The 19,207-nt window shown below is 36.4% G+C and overlaps 1 protein-coding gene across 5 annotated transcripts in view; it reads right to left on the bottom strand.

Moving 5' to 3' along the window:
• Positions 1-18,513: 18,513 nt before the first annotated feature.
• The window catches only part of C27H12orf4 (chromosome 27 C12orf4 homolog), a 46,532-nt gene continuing 45,838 nt past the window's right edge, over positions 18,514-19,207 (bottom strand). For all 5 annotated transcript variants that reach the window (XM_038576519.1, XM_038576516.1, XM_038576517.1 and 2 more), the window contains one exon: positions 18,514-19,067. In XM_038576519.1, coding sequence (XP_038432447.1) covers positions 18,975-19,067 — 93 coding nt within the window. In that variant the 3' untranslated portion in view covers positions 18,514-18,974. The remainder of the gene's footprint in view (positions 19,068-19,207) is intronic.

Here is a 19,207-nt window from a genome sequence, read left to right on the forward strand (position 1 = left end):
TAAGAAATGACGCCCCAGGGGTGCTTTGGTGGCTCAGTTGGTTAAATGCCTATTTTTTTTTTTTAAGATTTTAAAAATTTATTTGAGAGAGTCAATGACAGAGAGAAAGAGCATGAACAAGGGAAGGAGTGTAGGCAGGGAAGGAGACTGAGGAGGGGGAGGAGCCCAGCAGGGGGAGAAGCACAGCAGGGCGAGGGCCAGAGGGAGAGGGAGAAGCAGACTCCTTCCTGAGCAGGGAGCTTGATGGTCGGCTTGATCCCGGAAGTCCAGGATCATGACTTGAGCCAAAAGCAGATGATTAACTCACTGAGCGACCCAGGTGGAATATAGGAACTTGACTGGTATATAAGCCCTTTACCTTCTCCCTTTATTTTTCAGTTGTTAGGTAGTTCCATCTACATACATTGAAATCCTCATTAGACAGTGTTATAATTTTTCTTGCTTTTAATTGTCCAATATACTTTAAAGAACTCAAGAGAAGTATAGTCTATTATATTTACTCAGACATTTATCATTTCTGTTGCTCTTTCTTCATTCTTGATATTCCAAATTTCTTCCTGGACGTCATTTTCCTAATGTCTGAAGAACTTCCTTTAGCAATACTTTCAAATCAGGTCTGCCAACAAGTTCCCTTAGTCTTCCTTCATCAAAAAATGTCTTCTCTTTAAATGAAATATTAAAAAATGTCTTTGCTTCACCTTCATTCTTGAATATATTTTCCCTGAATACAGAATTCTGGGTTGACAATCTTCTTAGCACCTAAAAAATGTTTTTCCACTTCCTTCTGGCATCTACAATTTCTTTTTTTTTTTTTAAGTGCATCTACAATTTCTGTTGAGAAATTAGCTGCCATTCAAATTAGCCTTCTTTATAGTTAATGCATTGGTTTTCTCTGGTTGTTTCAAGGCTTTTTTCTTTGTCTTTAGATTTCTGCATTATGATGAGGTTGGGTGTAAGTTACATTGAGTTTATCTTGTTTGGGGTTTGCTGAACTTCTTGAATCTATAAGTTCATATTATTCACTAAATTTAGGAAGTTTTCAGCCAATATTTTCTTCACATGTTGTTTTAGTACTATATTCACTCTCTTTTTGGGACTCCAATGACACAAATGTCAGGCTTTTGGGCAATTTCCTATAGGCCCCTGCGGCTCAGCCCATTTTTTTTTCCCTCCAATCCTTTTTCTCTCTATTGTTTAGCGTGGAGAATTTTTATTGGGTTATCTTCAAGTTCACTGACTCTTCTCTTTGTCATCTCCATTCTGTTTCAGATTCTACCCAGTGGGTTGTTTTTTTTTTTTTAACTTTAGAGATGTCATTTTTTAGCTCTTAAATTTTCATGAGATTTTTTTTGTATCTATTTCTTTGCTAAGAATTTCTACTGAATAATGAATAAAAAATTCATTTCAAGAGAGTTTGTACTTAGTTCATGAAGCAGTTTTATAATAGCTGTTTTTAAAGTCTTTGTTATATAATCCTGACATCTGCGTAATCTCAGAATTGGAATTTGTTGGTTGTCTTTTGGGAGTTGAGATTTTTCTTGTCCTGTGTATGACAAGTATTTTTAGATTGCATCCAGGACATTTAAAATATTATATTATAAAATCATGGGTCTTGTTTAAACCCTATGGAGAATGTTGATATTTTTCTCTTAGCTGGCAATCAACCCAGTTTTGTTCAGGCCATAAATTCAAAACAAACTTTTGTGAATTATGGTTTCCAATGTAAGTTCCATTTTCAAACTCTTTGCAGGCTATTTGAATTTTTCTCACATGTGTGCTGGTCAGTGAACAATCTAGAATCTGGGTGGTGGTCTATCTTGTACTTCAATTATCAAAGATTTTAGTATGATGCTTAGGATGAGATCCATGTTGACACATGGAATAGGCCTAGGAGTAAGCCTAGGAGTTCATAAACAACTTTATGGGGTATTAATGCTCTCACTGTCTATGATTTTCCTGTGTCTCCTATTTTTCATCTCTCTAGTCAGAAATCTGGGGCTTTAGTTTCTACCTTCAGTTGTATACTTCCTGCATCTGCTGAATTAAAAAAATCTTTTTAATTTGTTCTTTGTTTTGTTTTACTTCCTCAGCCTGGGAAAACCTCTTCCTCAATTCTTTGTCTGGCTAATTACTATTAATTGTACAGGTCTTAGCTTAAATGTCATTTCCTCTTAAAATACTTACCATATTTGCATATCAATTATATTCCTCTTATTCTTTCCCCATAGGAATCATCATAATTTATAATCACATATGTGTTTACTTCTTAATTCATTATACCTCTCATACTAGGCAGAGGATAAGATCATATCCATCCTTTTCACCATTATGTAATATTTCTAGTATTGAAACAGTGTAGGACACATAACAGATATTCAATAAATAATTATTGGATAACTTTATTCTTCCTTCTGTCTACCTACCTCCCAAAAGATATAAGATTTTCATATTCAGATATGGCTCTGGATCTTAAGAATAAAATTAAATCTTAACTTTTTTGTAACTTTAAAATTTGTAAAGAATTCTTGTATCTCATTTTTTTCTTGCCTGTTTCTTTGAAGTTGAGAAAAAAGGTATTAATTGTACTTTATCGACAAGTAAACTGAGAGTAAAAAAAATAAGCAACTTAACTTTCATCTCAAGGAAATAAAAAAAAGAATAAACTAAGCTCAAAGTTAGTAAAAGGAAGGCATTAGCAAAGATCAGAACAGAAATAAAGGAGATGCATACTCTAAAGATAATAGAAAATGCCAATAAAACTAAGAGATAGTTTTTTTTTTTTTTTAATAGGCTCATGCCCAGAGTGGAATCCAATATGGGCCCAAACTTATGACCCTGGAATTAAGAGTCACATGCTTAACTGACTAAGCCACCAGGTGCCCAAAGATAGTCTTTTTAAAAAGATAAATAACAACAACAAAAAACTCTTTAGTTATACCTGTGGAGAAAAAAAAAGAGAGGAATCAAATAAATAAAATTAAAAATGAAAGAGGAGACATTAAGACTGGTATCCCTCCAAAATACAAAGGATCATAAGGAACTACTAGGAAAAATTACATGGCAAAAAATTCAACAACCTAGAAGAAATGGATAAATTCCTAAAAACATACAATGTAATAAGACTGAATCATGAAGAAATAGAAAAGCTGAACAGACCAATTATTAGCAAGGACATTGAATCAGTAACAACAACAAAAAAATCTTCCAACAAAGAGAAGTCCAGGACTAGATGGCTTTACTGCTGAATTACATCAAACATTTCAAGAAGAATTAACGCCAATCCTTGTCAAATTCTTCCAAAAAACAGAAGAGGAGGGAATACTTCCAGACTAATTTTACAAGGCCAGTGTTACCCTGATACCAGCACTACAAGAAAAGAAAATTATAAGACACTATTCTTGATGAACATAGATGCAAAAATCTTAAACAAAATATTAGCAAACCAGATTCAACAATATGCTAAAAAGATCATATATTATTATGATAAAGTTGGATTTTGCAGGGATGAAGGATGGTTTAACATTCAAAAATCAATCAATGTTATATATCACATTAGCAAAATAATAGAAATTATATGATATCTCTATAAATGCAGAAAAAAAAGCATTTGACAAAATTCAATATCCATTCATGATTAAAAACTCACAATAAACTGGATATAGAGGGAATGCTCTGTGAGAGAATAAAGACCATACATTGCAAGCCCACAGCTAACGCAATACTCAATGGTGAAAAGCTGAGAGCTTTTCCTGTAAGATCAGGAGGAAGACAAGGATGCTCACTATCCCCACTTTTATTCAACATAGTACTGGAAATCCTAGCCAGAGCAATTAGGCAAGACATAGAGATAAAGACATCCAAATTGGAAAAGAAGAAATCAAAGTGTCTGCATTGTATTATATATAGAAGATTCTAAAGACTCTAAACATAAACATACAAAACTGTTAGAATAAATTCAGTAAAGTCGTAGGATACATAAAAACCAGTTGCATTTCTATACACTAATCATGAACTATCAGAAAAAGAAATTAACAATCTCATTTACAATTTCATCAAAAAGAATAAAAGACCTAGGAATAAATCTAACCAAACAGGTGAATGACCTCTACACTGAAAACTATAAGACACTCATGAAAGAAATTGAAGAAGACAAAAATAAATGAAAAGATATGGTTATGGATTGGAATAATTAATGTTATTAAAGTATCCAAAAAAAAAAAAAATAAAGTATCCACACTACATCTTAGGTTAGGTTTATTTTTAGGTATCCTGTGCTCTGAAAAGTATAAAATACTGATGGAAGAAATTGAAGGTGACACACAGAAATGGAAAGACATTCCATACTCTTGAATTGGAAGAACAAATATTGTTAAAATGTCTATACTATCCAAAAACAATCTATACATTTAATGAAATCCCTATCAAAATACCAACAGCATTTTTCACAGAGCTAGAACAAACAATCCTAAAATTTGTATGGAACCACAGAAGACCCTGAATAACCAAAGCAACCTAGAAAAAATCAAAGCAAAGGTGGAGGCATCACAATTCCAGACTTCAAATTATATTACAAAGCTCTCGTGGTCAAAATAGTATGGTACTGGCACAAAAAAAGATCAATGTGACAGCATAGAAAACCCAGAAATAACCCACAATTATATGGTTAATTAATCTTTGACAAATTAGGAAAGAATATCCAATAGGAAAAAAGACAGTCTCTTCAACAAATGGTGTTGGGGAAACCAGACAGCAACATGCAAAAGAATGAAATGGAACTACTTTCTTACGTCATATACAAAAATAAGTTCAAAATGGATGAAAGACCCATGGAAAGACAGGAAATCATTAAGATTCTAGAGGAGAACACAAGCAGTAACCTCTTTGACATTGGGCATAGCAATTTGTTTCTAGATATGTCTCCTGAAGCAGGAGAAATTAAAGCAAAAATAAACTATTGGGACTTTATCAAAATAAGAAGCTTCTGCACAGCAAAGGAAATAATCAACAGAACTAAAAAGCAATCTGTGGAAAGGGAGAAGATATTTGCAAATGATATATGTGATAAAGGGTTCGTATCCAAAATACATAAAGAATTATCAAACTCAACACCCCAAAACCCCAAAATCCAATTAAAAGATGGACAGAAGGCATGACTAGACATTTTCCCAAAGAAGACATCAATAAGGCCAACAGACACAGGAAAAGATGCTCACCATCATTCATCATCAGGGAAATACAAATCAAAACTACAATGAGATATCACTTTACAGCTGTCAGAATGGCTAAAATCAACACAAGAAACAACAAGTGTTGGTGAGAATGGAGGGACAGGGGAAACCCCCTACACAGTTGGTGGGAATGAAAGCTGGTGCAGCCACTGTGGAAAACAGTATGGAGTTTCCTCAAAAATTTAAAAATAGACCTACGCTGTGATCCAGCAATTGTACTACTAGGTATTTATCCAAAGAATACAAAAATACTTGGGTGCCTGGGTGGCTCAGTTAGCTAACCACCTGACTTTTGGTTTCAGCTCAGGTCATGATCTCAGGGTCCTGAGATTGAGCCCCAAATCACGCACCGTGCTCAGCAGGGAGTTTGCTTGATTCTCTCTCTTTCTCCCTTTGCTCCTTTCCCCACTCACAATCTCTCTAAAATAAACAAAAATAAATCTTAAAAAAAATACAAAAATTACCAATTTGAAAGGATACACACATCCTGATGTTTATAGCAACATAATCAATAATAGCCAAATTATGGAAAGAGCCCAAATGTCCATTGATGAATGGTTAAAGAAGATGAGGTATTTTAAAAAAAGATGCGATATATATATTTTTTTCACTGTTTAAGGAATTTTTATTAAAGCGAGAATTTTATAATCCAAATTATGTTTCCTTGCTCAGTTGTCAATTCTGTTATTTAAAACAGAAGTGACATTCTGAGCTATTCCACAATAAAGAATTACAAAATTAAAGAAAGGAATTCTTTAAATTTTTGTACTTTGCTAAAGATTCTTTTTCCCAGGGTCTATAAAACACTAACTTGTTTTTATATTTTACTATTTTTTTCCCATTTTTTTTTGCTTGTTATTAAATCAGTAAGTAATCTAGGACTAGCATTATGTTTGCTATACCTGGCATTTGCTCGGTACATAATACATATGTATATACATGTATATGATATATATATGTACATAATATATATGTTCCACATATATATGTACTGAGCATATATATATATGTTTCATATACATGTATATATGTATATGGAACACTATACCACACCACACATAGGTACGTATATATTAAATGGAATACTACTCAGCCATAAAAAGAATGAAATCTTGCCATTTGCAACAACATAGATAAAGCTAGAGAGTATTATATTAAGTGAAATAAGTCAAAGAAAGACAAATACCATATGATTTCACTCATATATGGAATTTATGAAACAAAACAAACAATCATAGGGGAAAAAAGAGAGAAGGGCCAGCCAAGAAACAGACTCATAACTATAGAGAACAAACTGATAGTTATCTGAGAGAAAGTGAATGGAGGGATAGGTTAAATGGGTGATGGGGTTTAAGGAGTGCATCTGTGATGAGCAGTGGGTGTTGTATGGAAGTGCTGAATCATTAGATTCTATACCTGAAATTTATATTACACTGTGTGCTAACTGGAATGTAAATAAAAGCTTAAAAAATATCCACACTACCCAAAGCAATCTACAGATGCAAAGAAATCCCTACCAAAATTCCAATGTCAATTTTTATGGAAATAGAAATAATAATCCTAAAATTTGTGTGGAACTACAAGTCTCTGAATGGCAAAAGCCATCTTGAGAAAGAACAAAGCTGGAGCATCACACTTCCTGATTTCAAACTATACTACAAAGCTATTGTAATCAAAATAGTATGGTATTGGCATAAAAACATAGATCAATAGAACAGAAGAGAGCAGAGAAATAAACCCACACTTATATGGTCAATTAATTTATGACACAGAGCCAAAAATAGGCAATGAGGCAAGGATAGTCCTTTAGTATATGATGTTGGGAAAACTGGACCACTATCTTACACTATACACAAAAATCTACTCAAAATGGATTAAAGACTTGAACATGACATCTAAAACCATAAAATCTCTAGAAGAAAACATGATTTCTTTGCATTGGTCTTGGCAATGATTTTTTTTGGTGGGTTGCCAACAAAAGAAAGACAACAAAGGCGAAAATAAAGAAGTGGAACTTAATCAAAATAAAAATCTTCCGCACAGCAAAGGAAACCATCAAGGTAACCTGTGGAATAGGAAAAAATATTTGCAAATCATGAATCTGATAAGGGGTAAATATCCAAAATATGTGAAGAACTCATACAACTCAAAGGAAAAAAAATAAAACAAACAACCTGATTAAATATGGACAGGGACTATATAGGACTTTTCCCAAGAAGACATACAAATAGCCAACAGGTACATGAAAAGGTGGCTAATATCACCAATTGTCAGGGAAATGCAAATCAAAACCACAAGGAGATATCACCTCAGACTTGTTTGAATGGCTATTGTCAAAAAGACAAGAGATAACTAAAGTATTGGTGAGGCTGCAGAGAAAAGGAAACCTTGTGGAGTGTTGGTGGTACATTGGGCAGCCACTATGGAAAACAATTTGGAGCTTCTTCAAAAAGTTGATAGAGCTATGATATGATCTAGCAATTACATTTCTGGGTATATATCTGAAGGAAATGAAATCACTCTCTTGAAGAGGTATTTGCACCGCTATGTTCATTGTAGCATTATTTATAATAGCACATACATGAAAACAACATAAGTGTCCATTGACAGAACAGATCAAGAAAATGTGATGTGTATATATGTATGTGTGTATAATGAAATAGCATTCAGCCATAAAAAGGAGATCCTGCCATTTGAGACAACATTATGTTAAGTGAAATAAGTTGGACAGGAAAAGACGAGTACTGTGTGATCTCACTTACATATGCAAAAAATAACTCAAGGAAACAGAGAACAAGTTGATAGTTGTCAGAGGTGAGAATGTTGGGGAGGGAAATGGGTGAAGGTGGTTAAAAGGTATAAACTTGTAGTTACAAGATAAGTAAGTTTGAGACTATAAAACAGAGCATGGTTGCTATTGTTAACAATACTGTATTTTATATTTGAAAGTTGCTAAGAGAATAGATCTTTAAAAGTTCTCATCATAAGAAAAAATACTTGTCACTGTGAGGTTATGGATATCAACTAAACTTATGGTAACCATTTCACAATATATATGTATATCAAATCATTATGTTGCAGTATTATATATCAATTAAATCTCAATAAAAGGGAGAAAAAGTCAAGGGATAACACACCCTGGTGAAGATGTAGAGAAAAGGGAATCCTGTGTACTGTTAGTGGAAATGTAAACTGGTATATCCACTTCATGCTCCTTCCCACTGGGAAAGAGGATGAAAGTTTCCTCAAAAATTAAAAATAGAACTATCATAGGATCTAGCAATATCACTCTGGTTATCCATCCAAAGTAAATGAAAACAGGAGATTGAAGAGTTATCTGCATTCCCATGTTCATTGAAGCATTATTCACAATAGCCAAGATATGGAAACAACCTAAATGTCTATTAACAGATTAATAAAGATGTATGTGTGTGTATAAACACACACACACACACACACACACACCTAATTCAGCTATGAGAAAGAAGAAAATCCTGTCAATTCACAACATGAATAGAATTGAAGGCATTATGCTATGTGAAATAAGATGGAAAAAGAAAGACAAATACTGCATGGCATTGCTTATCTGTAGAATCTTTAAAAAAGGCAAACTCTGGTAGTCTAACTCTGGGAAGTAGGGAAAATAGGGAGAAGTTGGTAAAATGATACAAACCTCCATCTATAAGATACATAAAATCTATGGATCTAATGTAAAATATGGTGAGTATAGTTGATAACTCTGTATTATATAATTGAAATTTGCTAAGAGAGAATTTAAATGTTCTACCAAAATAATAATAATAATAATAATTGAATGGTCTGATAAGCATATAATAAATATATCTCAAATGATTAAAATCATAGAATATAAAACATAAGAAAAGAATAAGACACTACAAAAAATACCAGACAGATTTACAAGAATTTTTATAAATGAAAATAATGTAGAACTTCTATACAAAAAACATGTGGTCCTTGGCAATGAAGTTAAATGAAATTGAAAGAAAGAATAAGTTACAAACAAATGTAAGAGAAACAGTGAAAAGATAACAGTTAAAAGGCATTGACTTAGAATGTAGCATAGGTGGAAAATATGAAATAAAGGTTTAGGGCAGCCCAGGTGGCTCAGTGGTTTAGCACCACCTTCAGCCCAGGGCATGATCCTGGAGACCTAGGATTGAGTCCCACGTCAGGCTACCTGCATGGAGCCTGCTTCTCCCTCTGCTTGTGTCTCTGCCTCTCTCTTTATCTGTGTGTGTCTCTCGTGAATAAATAAAGTATTAAAAAAAAGGAGAAAGGTTTAGAGATGGAGCAATTCTGATGAGGGAAACGATGTCTTGACTTAACTAAGGTGGATGGATGTACCAACAAAAGGACACTAGCAAACATTTAACAGAGACCGTGTACCATGTGTGGTGCTCCATGGCTAAACTCTCAACGTAGTTCAGAAAATCCATAAATAACTAAATATTTTTGATTACCTGGCCAAATTTCTCTTGGCCGTCTGTTTTATATGAACAAACGCTATGTTCTCAATTTGAAAGATTCTCCCTTCCCTTGAAAATAAGTATCCTTTCTGAAGTAAAGTAATTTCCTTGAGAAGATCTTTTAGGCAGTTCTGCTAGTTGAAACTTCCTTTTTGGACTTAAACGTGTTTATGTAGATGTATGGCTTGAATGATAATTTAGTTGGGTATAAAACTTTTAGTTGGGAGTTATTTTTTCTGACACTGGTCATTTTCTGGCATCTGTTATTGCTACTGAGAAGTCTGCTCTTTTTGAAATTATAGTTCAAATCACTTTTGTTTGGTTTTTATTTTAAAAATTAAACTATTGTTAAGATTTTTATCTTCATTTGGTGTATCCTGCAGTTTTACCAGGAAGAGCCTAGATATAGGTTTAGTTTTGCTTTCCTACTCACATCTCAGAGTGATAAATTCATCACATTAAAATGGAAAACTCTGTGAAAATATAAAATATAATAAAAAGTAAAAAAAAAACCTATAAACTGGGAAAAAAGATGTATAAGAATAAATTATAAAGGTTTAGTGTGCAGATCGTAAAAAGATTGTATGAAAAAAATGAAAACGACAAAAAGCCCAACAGAAAAAATACACAAAGGATTCACACAGGCAACTGCAACTCAGGAAAAATTTAAAGAGTCAACAAATGTGCCATGCTATTCCTCATCACCAGTAACCACAGAAATGTAAAGCAAAAGAGCAATGAGATGCTATTTCATACATATCAAAATAGGAAAAATTAAAATTTCTGAAAATTCTTGCCTCGATTACATGGGATTTGGAGAGACGGGGGTGTTCACATACTGCCAGTAGAAGCGGAATTTGGTACAACTACTTTGGAGTAATATTTGGAACTATCAAATTTGAGGATGTCAATACTCTATAATCCAGCAGTTCCATTCATAGATATATACTCTGGAGAAACTAGAGCACATGGATAATAATACCTGTGTAAGAATATGGCTACTACAGCACAATACAAAGTGGTACAAATGTACAAATAACTTCACATTGTCCATCGATAGGAGAATGAATAAATAACCTGGGCTGCAAGCATATAATTTAGAGCATTCAAAAATAATATAGCAGCTAAAATGCATAAACTAGCTCTGTGTCAACATGATTAAATCTCAAAAACATGATGTTGGATTTTAAAAAAGCAAGTTGTTGAATGACATGTAGAAAATAAAGCTCTCACTATGATACTTTGGCACATTTCAATAGGACGTATTTCACAGCTACACTGTATAGATACGGCTACACTATATAGGTATGCATCAAAACTATAGATAAACCCATAAGAATGAAAAATAACATCAAGAAAGTGGTTATGGCTAAGGAGTGACACATTAATAGCAAACGTTATCTCCAGTTCTTCTCCCCATCCTGCATCCATGCTCTTTACAATGTGACTTCTGTAGCCCTTCTCATCAAAATGTGCTGTCTACTACCTCACCACAAGTAGGGGCTGGCTTTGTGACTTTCTTTAACCAACAGAATGTGGTGGAAGTGTTGGTGTATCAGCTCTGAGTCTAGGCCTCAAGACTCAGTGCATGATTCCACTCTCTCTTTTCTAACTCTGCTACTGCTATGTGAAAAATTCTGGACTATCCTCCTAGAGTCCAGTTGTTCCAGCTGAGGTCACTCTATTCCAGCCTACAGCCAACCAACACTCAAACATTGGAAGAGAGCCCAGCCAAGTTCCTCAGAACTGCCTATCTGACCTACTAAAGGAAGTCTGGAGACTTGCTTGTTAATGAGCCCAGGTAAGACCAGAACTATAGAGGTGACCCATAGAGTCATGAATAATAAATGCTTACTGTTCCAGCCACTAAATTTTAGACTGGTTTGTTATTCTGATATCCAAGATGATTTTTAAAATAAAGAGTTGTACTTATTAACACCCCCCCCCTTCACTGCTGCCACATGCACAAAGGGCATCAAATAGGCTAGTTATCTGAATTATAATCCTCTGCTCTCATCTGCAGGACTTCTTCCCTATACCTGTCTAGCTTTTAATCCTTTGCCAGCACTTAATCCTCTGACCTCAGTCACCTGTAAGATAGGAAACTTTTGATCAGCTGACAAGAGAGTCATAAGAGAAGAATCAAATTCTATATTGCTGCTACAGGGCTAGGAGACTAACTTTTATAACTACTTCATACTACTGTTATGTCTAAAATCTAGATTCACCTGATAAGAATAGTCCTTCCTGTTCCACTCAAATATGGGGTTACTCACCTACCTTGTGACTTCCTCCTCACATTTTAACCTGCCCTGTCCTTTGTTTCTGAAGTTGTTGCTGCCACTGGCACACAGGTGGCATTCTGTCTCCCTGCCAAGAGGATTTGTGCCTGACCTATTGAGAATAACAAGGGCTCCCAGAGGATACTCACTCAATCCAGAGAAAGGCAGGGCTAAGCAGGTCTCAAGAGGCTCAACATCCCTCTTGGCTCAATGCATTGCTCATGTTTCTATTTTGACTTCCACAGCACTCTGTGTACACTTTCTTTTGCACGGACTGTATACCCTTATTATATGCTGACTAGTACTGTGAGTTACACATGTTGCCCTCTCAGCTCAGTAAGGCTGTAAACTCCTTGAGGACATGTTTTAAGTGACTTAGTATCCCTACTATCTATCTAGTGAAAGGAAGGAAGGAAAGGAGGAGAAAGGTCAGACAGGAAGGAAGGAAGGGGAGACAGGAAGGCATGAAGGAAGGATAATAGCAGCAAATATTTATAGAATGACTATATGCCAGGTAGTGTGCACTTTCTTACATAATCCTTCCAACTACTCAATGAGGTAGATACTATTATTAATTTTTCCTAGCTTACAGGCAAGGGAACATGCTTAGGGGTGTTAAGTAATATGCCCAATGTGACAAGCCACAGCATCAATCAGGGAGGTGGCACTTGAACCTGGTTCATTTAATTCAAGGGACTGTGCTCTCCATCTCTGATGCCATACTATTATCCTGAGTAGTTTTGAATACAGATTTACTGATAAGAAGGAGTTAGGACTTCATTATAAAGAAGGAAATAAAAAGGTTAGAAAGCAGGAGAGAATGAAACAGCCTTGGAGGAAAAGACCCACAAATACATTCTCCTCCCACAGATGTCATAGCTAACCTATGTCAATAATTTCTGCTTAATTCCTAAATATCTCCAGAAAGGATTTGTTTCTCTGGTAATATGTTCTATGTCTTATTCCTCTTGTGCCAAAGATAATCACAGGTAGCTCTTGATGTGCTCTGGCCTGTGAGAGAAGACACACAGTTGATTCTAGTGCTGTGGACATGAAGGATGAAATATTGAGCCATTGCTCCTAGAGGAACCACGGGGTGAGGTTCCTGCAAACCTCTCACTATATTTTTGTGAGCTAATCCATACATAACATTTTCAAATGTGTGTTTTTTTAAATACATCTTATTTGATAAAGATTGTTGCCTCATTAACAATGAATTCACAACCAACAGCACTATAACTCACATCTGGACAAAGCTTCTCTAACAAACACATTTCCTCCACTAGGCAGGCACGTCATAACCTTCTTTTTTTTTTTTTTTTTTTCAAATTTTTTTTTTATTTATTTATGATAGTCACAGAGAGAGAGAGAGAGAGGCAGAGACATAGGCAGAGGGAGAAGCAGGCTCCATGCACCGGGAGCCCGATGTGGGATTCGATCCCGGGTCTCCAGGATCACGCCCTGGGCCAAAGGCAGGCGCCAAACCGCTGCGCCACCCAGGGATCCCACGTCATAACCTTCTTATGCTCAGGAACACTAGACAGCACTTCAACACTGCACTCAGGGACCATCTAACAGCAAAATCACAACAAAAAGCATAAAGGTGACAAAAAAGAAAAGCATAAAGGTATGAAAAACATGACATTAAAGAGACCACGAAACGGACACTTTGTTTACACTATGAGAGCTGACACTTGAAGGCAGAGTGTTACCTTTCCCATCTCAGCTGGCAAGGTTCATGTCTTAAAATTTTCAATCCGAGTGATACCAAAGTGCTGACAAAAGTCCTCCATTTCATTCTGTGGGCCAGTTACAACAGTCATACAACTTGGATTTGATAAAAACCAGTGCTTTTGTAGATAATTGTGTGCTTTAGTAAATGCCTTTTTAAATTTTAGAATCATAAATTTGAGCAAGTAGATGAAATCATAGAGTCTATGATTAATGAGAATTGACTATATATGGCATGAAATTCAGCCAAATGTTGGATTTGGATATATCAGGAAAATAATGGAAAAAGAGATCTGGATCTCACTGCAATACTTATAGCTGTGTATATCAAACAGGAGATCACAAACCCATATTATTAGTCCTGTAGGTATTCTCAGGAGACTACTTATCCCTTCACCTGCTTTACCTGGGATTTTATCTTGGTCATAGCATCACAGGTCACAGAAAAGCTTGCCAAACCTTCTTAATCAAATAGTTCCTCAAGTCCCTTGTATGGCCTTCTAGAGGCTGACTCTTGCTAAGCACCATGCCTTTGTGTGGTGTAGAAGAAGCTCAGTAAACACTTGGTGTTTATTGAATAGGATTCTAGGGTCAATCTGCCACTCATGTTTTCCTTATCTCTCTCCTCCCTTTGTAATGTACTCTCACGTACGTATTTCTGTCTCAAGTTGTGGTTCCCAATTTGGGGTTCCTGGAATTAGTGGTTCTTGGAGATGTTACCGAACTATTTAAAAAAAGTTTTCTAGGGCAGCCGAGGTGGCTCAGCGGTTTAGCTCCGCCTTCGGCCCAGGGCGTGATCCTGGAGGCCAGGGATCCAGTCCCACGTCAGGCTCCCTGCATGGAGCCTGCTTCTCCCTCTGCCTGTGTCTCTGCCTCTCTCTCTCTCTCTCTCTGTCTCTCATGATTAAATAAATAAAATCTTAAAAAAAAAGTTTCCAAAATACATTGCACTGGGATGAGACCTTTCAGGTTAAATAAAACAGCAAGTCTGTTTTTGTGAATTTGCCTGGAATTACACAATATTTCTATGTATTCTATGTGTAAAAACTATGTATGGGAATTTTTAAAAAGATTTTATTTATTCATGAGAGACAGAGAGGCAGAGACATAAGCAGAGGGAGAAGCAGGCTCCCAGTGGGGAGCCTGATGTGGGACTTGATCTCAGGACCCCTGTGGAGGCCAAGCAAAATCAAGGCCGTTCCAGTTCCACCTCAAGTTTACCATTAGCACAAGTACAGCCATCCCGGGGCCCCTGTGAATAAGAGCTGAAATTTACATTACTTCAGTTACAGGAAGAAAACAGTTTACAGCTTAACGTCCTAGAAAGCCCCGTATTAGAATAAGAACAGAGCCCAAGCCAAGGGCAGGAAGTCCCTATTAGAATAAGAACAGAGCTCAATGCGCTTGAAAACCCTATATCAGGGATCCCTGGGTGGCGCAGCGGTTTGGCGCCTGCCTTTGGCCCAGGGCGCGATCCTGGAGACCTGGGATCGAATCCCACGTCGGGCTCCCGGTGCATGGAGCCTGCTTCTCCCTCTGCCTGTGTCTCTGCCTCATTCTCTCTCTCTCTCTGTGAGTATCACAAATAAATAAAAATTAAAAAAAAAAATTAAAAAAAAAAAGAAGACCCCATATCAGAATGTAAACAGAACTTGAGAAATTGCTCCACCCCCTTCTGGAGGTCCCCTAGACCAGCCCTTAAAACTAAGCTGAAACCCACCTCGGGGGTCCAAGTCCCTGCTCCGCTGTGTCGGGTATACTTGGACCCAGGTTCATGTGTTTGCATCGGTGTCGGCTCCTCGGTGGTTTCTCGAATTCGCAATCTTGGGCACAACACCCCGGGACCGCGACCTGAGCCAAAGGCAGATGCTCAACCAGTGAGCTGCCCAGGTGCCCCATGTATGGGAATTTTACAATGACAATCCATGTGGGAACACTATGTATTGCTCACTACTAATGTGGCTCAGCTCCAGAGATAGGTTTTTAACAACAGCAACAAAAAAGATTACTTCAATTGTTTGCTAAAGTTTTCAAAACAATTCAATTGTTTGCTAGATAAAAGTTTTCAAAACATTTCAGAAAAATATGGGGTAAGATAATAGAAAGGGTCTTTGATGGTTAAAGGGCAGAAAACCATTGATCAAAGGGTTCTGAATACATGGTCCTTTTGGTAAACAGGTATTGTAAAACATTTTTTATTTCCTAAGTGTGATAATGATTGTTCACACTGCTGTAACTCCTTTTGAGCAAAGCAGTCCAATTTCAACTAGACTGAGAAACAGCCAAGGCTCTGCTGAGTTTTGTCTTCTTTTGGCATGGCTCTACTGATTTTCCTTAGGGCCTCTAGAACAGGAATGTTTCCATGTGTTCATCTTTCCTTTGTGGAACATTTTTTGTTTCTTTTGAGAATGAGCCAGCATCTCACCGAAGTGGCACAAATGATGTGTGGTACCATGCCAGTAAGAGATCTGCCAACTCCCAGGCAAACTAAGTTGTGTTTCTGTGGAAATTCTTTTTCATGCATTTCTCCCATTCCGGCCACATTGTCATGCTGAGAACAGCTGGTGCCACATTTCTTGATCAATGGCAAGGCTATAGCTTTGCTTGGTTTTGTGCTTTGAGAACAAGTATCAGGGAAGGGGAGGCCAGGGCAGTACAAAATGGAGACAGTCTCGACGCCCCTGCGTGATTTCCAAAGCTTATTTTTAAGGCCTTGAGGACTATATTGTCATTTCTCTTCAGAACACTTAATTGTTCACTCAAATAACCTCATGCTCACTGGTACACGCCTCACCAATATTTGAGCTCCACTCCACTCCTGAAAGGCTTTTGCGGTCAGCTTCTCTCAACTTATTGGCCATTTACCAGTGCTTCCCTTTGATTTCTGTTCCTATCTGTATCTTAGACCTGGAATGCCCCTTCCATTCTCAGCCTGTTGATGTACCTTCTTCATATCACTCATGAAGTGCCTCAAACCACTCCACTCCATGAAGCCCTCTAGAACTTAGAGAAAGGTCATGATCTCAGCTTTTCTAGTTCAAACACAAAATTCCAGACTTCCTCATTCACTGCTTCACTAAAATAGATCCTCACACTTAAATACATATAATTAGTGCTCTGAACTATATATTTGTTATTAACTGAGGCTTTCTTATGTCTTTATATCAGTGGTATATAACATCATACACATTTTTCCAATTTTAACTTCTGTATATCTCATAATAGAGTAGCATGTGAAAAAAGGGACATTTAATACATTTCTCTTGATTTCATGGGCCAAACAGTATTTCTAATTGCCCTGGAGTGAAAGCCACTACATCATATAGTGAAAAAGGAAGGATGGGGCAGCAGCATTCACCAAGTTTCCAGGAGTGAACCCTTAACTCCTACCCCCTGACCTCTGGCTGTGCCCCTGGCTGTTGGCTGTCCACTTAGTTACAGGACTTCTATGGAAAGATTCTCAGTTCCTCTTTTTGAACACCTTTTATTTTTTTTATTTTTATTTTTTAATTTTTATTTATTTATGATAGAGAGAGAGAGAGAGGCAGAGACACAGGCAGAGGGAGAAGCAGGCTCCATGCACCTGGAGCCCGACGTGGGATTCGATCCCGGGTCTCCAGGATCGCGCCCCGGGCCAAAGGCAGGCGCTATACCGCTGTGCCACCCAGGGTTCCCTTGAACACCTTTTATTAATATGACTACACTCACCTCCAACTTGACCTTTTCACATTAAAATCTAACGTAGTCTTTGATACTGATCTAACACACCTGTTTTCCACCTCTGTCTACCTTGCTTTGTATTAGAATCAGTCTCAAAGATAATAGTGGTGCCTGGAAAACAATTTCTCACTGCAACAGCAGAATGCCTAACTTCTTCTGGGTGGGATCAGCAGGTGGATCACCAGGTTCCCTGGTGGAAGGCATGTGGAAGGTGTTATTGTGTAATGGACACAGTCTGGAGTGGGTGTTCTTTTTTTTTTTTTTTTTTTTTTGTGGAGTGGGTGTTCTTACTCTTGTTACTTGGACAGTCATTTCCTTGAGTAGAAAATCAAGACACATTTTGGGTTATGGAAAAGCATTCTGTGTGTCAAAAGAGTTTCTGTAAATTACTACATTTAGGTATTTAGTTATACTAACAAGAGTGCTTTTTGTTTCTTGGAATCAAGACATACCACCTCGTCATGATGTCAAAGGTCCTCCATTTCATTTCACTGGCCAGTTACAACATGGATATGATGAAACTATTGCTTTTGTAAATGTCTGTGTTCATAGCAAATGTGTTATAGATGGGAGAAATAAGTGATATGCATTATCTGAGAAAGCAGGAAACATGATGAAAAAGGAGAGGAAACAGAGAAAGAAATGGAGACATAGTTATCAGCAATGGAATGTAGGAAGAAGAATGGTTAAGGAAGTTGAGAATGCAGGATGCAGGATGGAGAAATAAAAATGATTTTTGTTGTCTGATTGTAATAATGTTGATAAGCACTAAAATCCTGCCAGGTGCTGGTTTGGACTAACTTTCCATTGGGCTTACAAATAAGCATACTATTTTCCCAGCCCATGAAATGTTATTAAATAAACAAGGGCAAGTTCATATAAAGAAGATGAGACAAAGGTAAAGAATTCAAAATCCTTTCCTCTTTTTTTCCCTGAGTTATAAAACCTTAGAAAGAGTACACTAAAAACAAGCCTTTGAAACAGGAGAATTTAAAAGAATAAGCACATTTGTCTCATATGCTTGTGTCTCTACAAAGATTTTTCAGAAGAAATCCAGACTTGCAATGTATACTTCAGTGCCTTTTAATTTTTGCTTGGCAAATAAGGTAAAAGAAATATTTTATTTTTATGGTTAATTAAGTCTCATACTTGATATGATTCAGACCTTTTGGAAAAGTCAACTGTCTCCATGAAAATGCAATTAACAGTCTCCTATATCAAGTGTCCAGCTATGATGTGTAGGACGTTTTAACTTACTAATACTCACAGATAGTGCATAACAGGAGAAAAAAAGATTTTTTTCAAAAAGAAAATTTAAGAATAAATGTACGAGTAAAAGGCTGATCACTAGACTATATAGTATATGAATTTTTGGAAGGTTTTACAGACATACATCATGACTCAATTTGTGGCCTGAATTACAAGTTCTCTTTCTGGGCTTCTTTTGCTTGACAGAATCCAAGCACAGCTCAAGTTCCTGGAAAGTTTGACAGTCTTCTTCTGCCAGTGTGTCAGTCTCTAAGGATTTAGTGCTTAGACGTCAGAGTAAGTGTTGATGATACTCGGAAGATCTGGGGGAGCATGTTACTAAGTTGATAAAACATTTCTTCAGAAATACTCTGTAAGGAGTAAAAAAAAAAAAAAAAAGTTCACACCTGTTAAATCATCATTGATTTTTAAAATTTTACAGTGATTTAAAACATGAACTTGTCCTTGATATGAAGAATGGTATATGAAAATTCTCTTTCAAAGCAATTGC

The sequence above is a fragment of the Canis lupus genome, chromosome 27 (genome assembly GCF_011100685.1).
Source record: "Canis lupus familiaris isolate Mischka breed German Shepherd chromosome 27, alternate assembly UU_Cfam_GSD_1.0, whole genome shotgun sequence".
NCBI classification, from domain to species: domain Eukaryota; kingdom Metazoa; phylum Chordata; class Mammalia; order Carnivora; family Canidae; genus Canis; species Canis lupus.